The 10,946-nt window shown below is 32.7% G+C and overlaps 1 protein-coding gene across 1 annotated transcript; it reads right to left on the reverse strand.

The window, feature by feature from the left end:
• Positions 1-6,319: 6,319 nt before the first annotated feature.
• On the reverse strand, positions 6,320-6,811 carry LOC133831955 (uncharacterized). The gene has a single exon (XM_062262357.1). The coding sequence runs from the start codon at positions 6,809-6,811 to the stop codon at positions 6,320-6,322; it is 492 nt and encodes a 163-aa protein (XP_062118341.1).
• Positions 6,812-10,946: the final 4,135 nt, after the last annotated feature.

Consider the following 10,946-nt stretch of genomic DNA (forward strand, 5'->3'; position numbering starts at 1 on the left):
AGCAATTCTATGAATTTATGCAAAAATACCACAATTTATTTCATTTGCAAAAATACCACAATTAATTATCTAGAATTTATAAAAAAAAATTCAAATTAATTAAATTTTTACAAAAAATAAGTTTATTTAAATGAAATTTATCAACAATAGTTAATTTAAATTTCATTTATCAACAATCAACTTGGTTTTAGGTTAATTTGAAAAAAAATATATTAATTTAATTTAAATATGATTTATCAACAATTAACCAAAGTTAATTTAAATCCTATTTATTAAAAAAAATATATTTTATTAATTGGCTGAAAAAAATGATTGATATTTTTCAAAATTTAACCAATTTTAAATTTTAAAATCAATATCTAAACTATCTTCCAAGAATATCTTGTGTTGTTACAACTATTATCTAATATTTTAACCCTTTAAAAATAATAAAATACAAATAGTTATAACAATCCTAAAATATCTCAAATAGTTAAATAAATTCAAATATCCATAAAAATATCTAACTAACAATGTTCAAATTTCAAATAATTTAAATATTAAAAAACTATAGAATAAAAAGATATTTATATTTTCAAATAAAGATTTAATAAAACAAAATCAAGAATTTAAATGAAAATATCTTAAATATCTGATATCATAATTCTAATATTTAATATATTAAAAGATTTAAAATTAAGTTGTTAGTCTATTTTTAAATTTGAATTTGAATGTTTGTAGAAAATATTTAATTATTTAAATCTCAACTAACAAAAATATCTTTATTTAAAAAAAAATTAAATGATGAAACAAAGAAGATATTTTTGGTTTTGATAATAAATAATAAATTTTCACAATTTTAATTTTCTTTATTTTTCAAAAAAAAAAAAATTCTGGATGAACAGTACCCGAATCGGGGTACTGTTCACCCGTGTGCTTTGGCTGGTGTCGCGCGCGCGCATGGAGTGAAGCACGCAGGCGCGCGCGTGCGGGGCGCACGTTGGGCGCTGGTGGGGCGCGCGTGCGTGCGCTGGTGCGCACGGTGTGCGCGCATGGCAGCCAGAACAAAAAATTTCAAAAAAAATTTGTGCAATTTTTTCAACCAAAACCATTTTCTAATTAATTTTTAACATGTTTTACACAAAATAAAGCATATATAAAAATTAATAGCATAGAAAACACAACAAAATAGCCTAAAAATTGCTAAAATTCACATAAAATCAATATGCTTAATAAAAACATGAAAACCATCCAATTATTCAAACATATCAAATAATCCAATTTTAAACATGTTCATGCATGAAAATAAAGATTAACCTGTCTTTGAGGCCAGTTGTTAGAAAAAGCTTATACAGGATCTTTATTTATTTTCATGTATATCTAATATTAAACAAATTAATACGAGATAGCCTAAAACATGTTTCTAAAATTGAATTCAAAGAGAAACAAATAATATAATATTTACAGTATACACAACAGAATTAAGAGTCATTCCTTCAGTTTCTCTAACTCTTGTATCATTTCTGTCGCAGAGTATTATCAAGAAACTGAACCGATCTTCTATTTTCTTCACGATATTCCAATGTATCCTTAGAACCACCTAGACTAGTGTGGGCAATTCTCAACACATGAGATAGATATAGAGAGAAGAAGAGAAAATAACAAAGTGGCTTAGAAAAGGACTTGTGTTTAGAGAGAATATAAAACTATCAGAAAATCTGACTTGTGACTTATCTGTCGTCTCTAAAATCTTCTCTCTAAGCACTCCTTTTATAGACTCAATTAGGCCATTTAATTTAATTAAAAAATCAATAAAATAACAGCCATTTTGAAGCCCTAAGTCGAAATTATCATGGGCTATAGGCCCGTGAAATTTCCCATTTGATTATAAGCCCATTGGACTTAAAATCAAGGCCTGTATTATTTTCTATTGATTTAATTAATTAAATAATTATTTAAATCCTTTATCAAATTAATTATTTATAATTTGAACCTTGATTTAAATTTATTTATTAATTTAGATACCAATTTATCTTAATTAATAAATCTGTCATAATTTCTCTCTTCTTCTCAAAATTACACAACTCCGTGAAACTATCCAAAATTGACCTGGTCAACTTTGATAATTCTAATTGATAATTAAATCAATTAATTGAGACTATCTAGATGATTTTATCCAAGGTACAATGGGGACCATGGGCCTATGAAATCAAGCTCCAATAAGTTATCATAAATCTAACAAATAAATTTACTAACTTATTAATTCCTCGTGACTCCATTATAGACTTGGAATTGCACTCTTGAATTCATAGAACACTCTATAACAAATATAGATACGCTATTAATTATCCATTGTTACAACCATAATTGTCACTCAATCCTCTATAGACGGTCTACAATGAGATAAGACTAAAATACCGTTTTACCCCTCATTGTATTTTATCCTTAAAACACTTAGTTCCTTGTAAATGATATTTCAGTAAACTAATTTAATTACTGAAATGAGATCTATCATTTAACACCTTGAGCCAAACTAAAAGGAAACCATCATTTCACTTCTTCATCAGAAGTTATAGATGTTCATATCTATGATTAACACTCCCACTTAATTGTACTACCGAGTTCCCAAGATGTAAGTATGGGCTAGTCCGTAGGGTAAGCTGGTAACGAACAAGTCAAAGAACTAAAATAATACAATCAGTTAGAATACTAACCACTCAGAATTGAGATTGAATTGACCTATGGTCAACTATATGATATGACTAGAATAGATATAACGGTATGTTTACTTATCTTATCAACTGTCAATATCGGTTCTGTCCGATGTAACAAATACATCCGATCTTATCTACTTTGCTAATGTTCTGGAAAGAACATAACACTGTAATGTGTAAGTAGATCATATCGTAGATTGGCAAGTCAGTGTAAATCCGGTGCACTGACTAATCTTAGGACTAACTTATTTTGAACATATAATCATATTTATATTCCACTGTGATTACGTCACTATAAATAAGATTAGCTATATGCTCGGGATTTAATAGAAGTTTATATTAAACAAATAATCATGAAAATAAAACATGTGAGCAAAGTGATTGACCAAGTCAAAAAAAATGATTTATATTCTTTTATTGATAATAAAATGAGATTACAAAGAATTTGAGTTTTAATTAGGGCATAAAACCCCAACACGTTCTCTATTTAGATAGAGATTACTCGTCCCATTAGGGGCGGGGCTAGTCCTCACGGAAAAAGTGTGCATCCCTAGATGTACTCTACATACATGGCTAAATATTAGCAATTATAAACAATTGAATTTTATTATGATATTTAATTGTTAATTTATTATTCGGGTATAATAATAAATTTTCTATTATTTTATATATATTCGTATAATAATAATAAATTGTTCTTATATTTATATTATAAATATAGTGTATAATTAGTTTAATAGATATATTTTTTTATCACGGTGGCCTAATTTAAATATTATATTATTTGAGATTTATATTTCCTTTAGTTTTAGTATAATATTTAAATTAGATATGATTTTGTCATATATGACTACGTAATAATGTTAAGGGTTTTTACCGGCGAAAATACCCAATGTTTATACGTTGTTTCACTTTTACACTCAATCTTTATTTTTCGCGGTGAATATACCCAAACCTGCTAAAAGTGTCTCTCTGTTACTACCCACTTGTTAACACCGTTAATGTTGATTATGTGGCATTGACGTGGCCTAACCGAAATAAGGTATCATTGCCACGTCATTGCCACGTGTACAATATAATATAAAAAATAATTTAAAATTGCAAATAATTAAAAATTAAATAAATAACCAAAATTAAAAAATGATTTAAAAAATGAAAAAAATTAAATCAGTTGAAAATTATAATAAAATAATGTCTTCACTTTCTTGCTATTTTCTCACACTTTCTCTTGAATTTTCTAGCCTACCAAACATTTCAACATACAAAAATCTTATGTTCTCACACTTTTTCTCTCATTTTCTAGCTTACCAAACATATATTTTTTTAAAAAAAACTTGTACAAAGAGACAGTATAAACACAAATCATTGATAAACAAATACCCAAATTCATACAAATGAGATCTAAAAGAAAAAATTCAAATTTTCTTTTCTTCTCCCAAACTTTCTCAACATCCAAACACCCATAATAATTTGGGCAAGAGAAAAAGAAGAAGAATGAGAAAAAAAAAGGCTGATAAAATTTGGGCCCGAGAGATGAAGAAGATGATGAAAAAGAAAAAGAAAAAAAAAGGGGGGGGGGGGGGGGGGGGGGGCTGCGAAAATCTGGGTGCAAGAAAAGAAAAAGAAAGAGAAGAAGAAAGAGGAAGAAGTAAAAGAAAAAGAAAAAAAATGGGGTTGGGGGGTGCGAAAATCTGCGAAAATCTGGGCAAAGAAAGAGAGAAGAAAAAGAAAGAATAAACTATGGGCAAAGAAAGAGAAGAAGAAGAAGAAGAAGAAAAAAAAAAGGTAGGGGTGGGGGGCTCATAAAATCTAGGCAAGGAAAGAGAAAAAGAAAGAAGAGGAAGAAAAAAACAAAAGAATAAATTATGGGTAAAGAAAGAGAAGAAAAAAAAATAAAAAAAAAGGTGGGTGGCTGAGAAGATCTGGGCAAAGAAAGATAAAAAGAAAGAACATGAAGAAAAAGACAAAGACAAAGAAAAAAGAAGAAAATTTGGGCAAAGAAGAAGAAGAATAAAATGTGGGGATTTGGGAAGACGTGGGGGTAGTGGGTTATTTTTTAATTATATTTATTGATTTTTTGCAATTAATATTTTAAAGCATATATGTTTGGGTGTGTACACGCAATTGGCCACGTAAGCGTTTTTAACGCTGTTATGGGTTAAGTAGTGACGGAGACACAGTTCATATGGGTTTGGGTATATTCACCGTGAAAAATAAAGATTGAGTGTAAAAGTGGAACAACGTATAAACATTGGGTATTTTCGCCGGTAAAAACCCTAATGTTAATATATCTTTCGTCTTGTGATTCCTTTTAATATAATATTTGATATTAAACTATAAATTTTTAGGTTTTGACAACCGAAACAAACAAAAATAGTGGGAACAATTATGTGACGACTGATACTCTAGTTTTGGCGGCTTAAAGTCATTCTCAACCGTAAGTTCATTTAAAATTTATTTTAATTTTTTCACATTTTTTATTTTAAATTATTATTTTATCTCCAATCACTATTATAAATTTTACTTTAAAAAATAAAATCTTTTTTATTCTTTTTAATCATTAATAAATAATTTAAGTAATTAATGAATATTAATTTTATACATTAACATATATAATTAAGTAATAATAATTTCAACACTAAAAAAAATATTAATAGACTTAACTTAAATTGCTACATTATGAAAATTAAACATTACATTTATTTTTGTAAAAAAAAAATAACATTACATCTAAATTAAGAAAGACGAAAAAGTACAATAATAATTATACACTAATTTTGTAAATTAGCATATTTCTCCCACAAATGATCAATTAGTGCATCTCAATGTGCGAAGTGAGCTTATTTATCTTTGATCTGTTTGTATCGATTAAGAAAATCTTCAAATTCGGTATTCCCATCTACCACCTCAATATTTGGTATTGGCGCTTCCATTCATTCATTGATTGGTGCTTTAATATCACGTTCATCTTCGATTATCATATTGGTGCATAATAACGTACACAGTCATTATATCATGTAACACATGTTTGTTCCAAAAACGTGATGCTCTAGCAACAATTGCAAAACACGATTGAAGAACTCCAAATCCATGTTCTACATCTTTCTGACATGATTCTTGCTTCATGGTAAAATATTTCTTTTTAGTGCCCCGTGGATCATGGATAGTTTGTACAAGAGTAGACTATTTCGGGTATATACCATCAGCTAAATAATAACTCGTGTTATATTCTTTTCCTTGAATAACATAACGACCAGGAGGAGCAATACATGAAGCGAGATTGGAAAAGAGATGGGATACCTCCAACACATTAATGTTGTTATTGGAACTTGGTAAACCAAAATGTGCATGTCATATCCAAAGGTCATAATCAGCTACAACTTCGAGAATAATAGTTGGGTGCCCACTTCGACCAGCATATTGTCCTGCCCAAATTGTTGGACAATTTTTCCACTTTCAATGCATGCAATCTAGACTGCCCAACATTCTTGGAAGACTACGTTCTTTACCAACATGGAATAACCTAGAAACGTCATTAGTGTTAGGTGATCTTAGATATTGCTCAGCAAAAGTCTCCACAATTGCATGAGACAATCTCTTCAAACTTTCAATAGTTGTAGACTCTCCTATTTTATGTACTCATCGGCAACCTCTGTTGGGATGCCATATGCTAACATTCGAAACACGACAGTGATTTTTTGAAGACTAGATAGCCCAAGTTTACCCATGCCATCCCTTCTCTGTACAAAATAGTTGGCATGACCTGTTACAACATTAGCAATATGAAGAAATAAAGTTTGAGGCATTTTAAATTGACGACGAAACATTGAATCATTATAACGTGGGTTCTTTGAGAAGTAATCGTTGAACAAATTACGATCAACGCTTTCACGATAGCGGTTGATAGTACTATGACCAAGAACTGAGCCTCCATGGACTGCCTTGTTGTTTAGTTGATTGGGATAGCGAACCATGCAGATGTTGTTGTTTGCATTCATGGTGATTAGTGTTTCTTCTTCTGTATTAATCATCTCAATGTCATTAATTAGATTTGCACCATCATCATTTTCACCATCAGAGTATGATGACTCAGATGGGCTTCCAATATTGAAATTCATTTTTGATGATATGTAAATTGAATGAGTTTTAGTTCAAATGAGTATAAGATTTTATAATAATGTGAAGATAATAGTTATAATACAAGGATTATATCATAACCATTGAATGGATTACACCCTCATCTCAACCCTTGGATTTAATTTTTCAAATCTTATCATACTTACACTGTAATGCCCCAAATTTCCTAATGAGGTTTAAGACCTTGATTAGGAGGCCGGGAGTGCCATAATTGATTTATTGTGTTATTAAATGATAATATGCATGTTTAGGTGTATTAAATATGCATGTGAACCCATTTCTGAGTAATTGGGTGATTTTCATATTTTGGCCATTTCGGGCATATTTGGCATATATATGGTATGTGTGTGGTGCTTTATTATTGTTTGGTTATGCTAGGGTTACTCAGCACAAGACGATCCTAGGAGGTAAGCTAGTGGGAAAGTCACAACGGGATTTATTCTTGACTTGGAGTGAGTCAAGGGGTATTTAGAGCATTACCGGGTTATTGGGTTATGGGAATAAATATTTGGTGATAAATTGGGAGTTAGTAAGATCAGGGGGAAATTCTAGAGGTTTTGACTATTTTTCCCCCGGGAGTGTTTTCGGGACCCCGAGTGTTAGGATTTGGTTGAGGCTACTTAAGCTTGAAATAACCTTTTTAAAAGAATAAAAGAACGTTCTGTACGTTCTCTCTTCCTCAAAGTTCCATTTTCGTCTCCCGATCGCATTTTTGAAGGTAACTTGAGTTCTAGGACTCGGAATCACGCAAGGATTGAGGCATAGCGATCCTAGGGAAGATTATAAGCTTATTAGCCGAAGGATTTAGTTGGAAACAACTCATTTGGAGGTAATTCAAGTTTTTAAAGTTTTTAAGCTTGAATTGGACTTTGTGTTTTGATGAGTTTTTGTTAGATTTGAAGCTTGGGTTTTATGGGTTTTGGATCATGGGGATGTTTGGGAACTTTGATTTTTGGATTTGGAGGTGTTTAGGTATGTTTTTGGGAAGTTTTAAAAGGTTGAAATCGGGTTTATGGCTGGTTCTGGGTTGGGGGTCGCGAACCTGTTATTGGGCACCGCGGCCCTAGCTCGAAGAAGCAGGTGGTGACACTTTTGCCTTGCTGGGCGCCGCAGCCCTTGCTCCTGGGATGGCTGGGGGCCACGGCTCAAGGTGCTAGGGCCGCGACTCAGGCAGGTTTTTGAGCCCGTTTGGGTGTTTTGACCTCGGGAACTTGGTTTTAGACCTCGGGATCATTCCTACTGCCCAGATTTGAGGGGTTTGATGTTTTGGAGGCTAGGTTTTGGTTCCGGGGTTGGTTTTAGAACTTGAACTCATTGGATCACCATTTGTGGTTGTGACTAGGTTATCACTAGGGGCTTGGAATCGGGATTGTGCTTGTGGCTCGTTTATTGGTAACCTGTGCTTGGACCAAAGGTAAGAAAACTGCACCCTGTGTATATATGACATGCATGGTTATTCTTGATGCATGTTGGATGATTAAATGTGACATGCATGGTTATTTTTTAGGCATGTCAAGTGGTTAAATATGATGCATGTGATGCACGAGAAATATGTGATTAGGGCATGCTATGATTATTGAATATGAGATTGTTTAGAGCTTGAGCCTCTGTGTTTATGCATGGTCCTAATTATGCTAGTAATTGTTAAGTGAGCATGTTGAATGCCCTGTATTTGAATATTGGATATATGATATATGTTTGGTGGCATTGCTTACTTGTGTATAGCACTGACTAGTTAGGGTTGGCACTGGTCGAGTAACATAGACCTAATAGCCGAGAATGGCATAAGCGTCCTGAACACAGGGCCGAATGAAGATTAGATCTAATCAATATCAGCGTTGAATGACTCTAGGGCATTAATGCTGGATCGACCCTAAGGTCGATGAAACTTACAAGCGCTTGACTAGTCTAAGCTAGTTACTCAGAGCCAGGGCCAAAGGCCTAGGTGACAACTTGCCACATGGCTAGGGAGAAGTACTCCATGGTTATGACTCTATGGCCATGAGGAAGGTTATGTTGGTGACTAGTCATCGTGCACCTATCCTATTTAAGCTAGTGAAAGGATCACTTATCTATAAGCTCCAGTGACCCTATCGTCACATGGTTATTGGGAACGGAACCCACCTTAGTGACTATTGTTAGAGAATATATATTATTGCTCAATGGAATTATGGAAAAATCATATACAACTCTATGCAAAAATACAATGGACAAGATAATATTGATTAAATAAGTATTACAACTCAATTGCTCAAAATACAAGTAAATAAAAAATATGTGGAGGAAGAAGATTACAAACTCAATACTATAATAATACAAGTAAATAAGAAGAACAAGAGGAACAAAAGAATGAAAACACAAACAAACTCTCACATAACCAAAGTGTAGAGCAGTGAGGATCACCAACTTGAACAAGGTTCAAGACCTTTGTCCAAAAGCTTATTTCCCCTATTCTCTAAGCACTAAGGGATCTCTCTAGGAAATAGCTCTATGGAATAATCAAGCCTCAAGGTGTATTTTTCAGCCAAGTGCTTTGTGGATGAAAAATGGTGTGTCTTACAAGTGAGCATCAGGCTCCTATTTATAGAGTTTGAGATACCCCTTTGAATTTCAAATTCCACCAACCCCCATGGCTGTTACCAAGGTTTAATTGGATGTTTTATGGAATTAAAATAGAGATTTGGGAGTTACTTGGCTGTTGGAGACGTTCAAAATTGGATAAAAACTAAAATTCAAAGAAGCTGTCAGCCACTAGGGCCGTGGCGCATGTTCCAGGCGCCGCGGCGCTCAGTCAAGTTCAGCCACTAGGGCCGCAACGCTTGTTCCAGGCGCCGCGGCGCTCAGTCAAGTTCAGCAACAAAAATTTCAGTTTTTCCAAAACGTTCCAATTTATTCCCACTTGATTTTGTAACTTCCATACACAATATGGGAGTTAAAATCACATCTCTATCAGCCATTTCTCATATGGCTTTATGAAATCCAATCTCAAATGTGTGACATATAATATACACATTATTGGGTAATATTTGAGAGTTACAAATTTGTAACTGATTTTGTAACTCCAAAATATGTCACATTTGGACACACACATGTGTCCAATTTTGTGACTCTCAATAATATGTTACAAGGTGTGACAAATCACATTTGTGTGACAAATCACATTTTGTCACATTATTTAATCTAATATTATATTATATGAAATAATATAACAACTATTACAACTGTCACTCTTCTATTTGGGCTAAAACCCTTGGATGATTATTATGATCATTGGTTGATGTGTTATACTCAACAGTGCGTGAACTCATTTTCCTGCTTGATTAGGGCTATATCTGCTAGGCGTGTACCTTATGATTCGATGACATGTTATTACTGTTCATGAGCATATGAAGTGTTCTTGCTGGGCTTCAGCTCACGGGTGCTATGTGGTGCAGGTAAAGGCAAAAGAAAGCTGGACCATCCTTGAGTTGGAGAGCTTAGGTGATGATGTGTACATATGCAGCTGCTCGACCACCACGGCCGAGGTTTGAAGAGGAACTAGGGTTAAACCCTGTTTTGCTGCCTAGATTGGTTGGTTGTAAATATTTTCATGTAATAGACCTCTAAATTATATTTTTGGGATACCAATATATATAATAAACGTTCTAATGAAACGTTATATCTTAACCAAAAATTTTAATCCATAAATCGCTAATCATACTTAGTTACACGATTTTGGCCAAATGACTCGATTAGTGAGTTTAGCACTGTTTACAAGGCACACCGTAATGGTCCCTGGAGTTTAGGGCGTTACATACACAATATTCAAAATCAGAAGATAAGGATTCTCTTTGATTATATCATAATCTCATTGGATAGATTACACCTTCATCTCAACCATCAGATTTACTTTTTCAAATCTTATCACACTTACACAGTATTCAAAATCAGAAGGTAAGGATTCTCTTTGATTATATCATAATCTCATTGGATAGATTACACCATCATCTCAACCATCAGATTTACTTTTTCAAATCTTATCACACTTACATTGTATTTAAAATCAGAAGATAAGGATTTTCTCTGATTATATCATAACCATTGGATGGATTACACCCTCATCTCAACCATCAGATT

The sequence above is a fragment of the Humulus lupulus genome, chromosome 4, assembly GCF_963169125.1.
Source record: "Humulus lupulus chromosome 4, drHumLupu1.1, whole genome shotgun sequence".
In the NCBI taxonomy this organism is placed as follows: Eukaryota; Viridiplantae; Streptophyta; class Magnoliopsida; order Rosales; family Cannabaceae; genus Humulus; species Humulus lupulus.

Bases quoted from the DNA above. Each gene is read 5' to 3' on its own strand.
- LOC133831955 (XM_062262357.1), bottom strand. From the start codon at position 6,811: ATGAATTTCAATATTGGAAGCCCATCTGAGTCATCATACTCTGATGGT.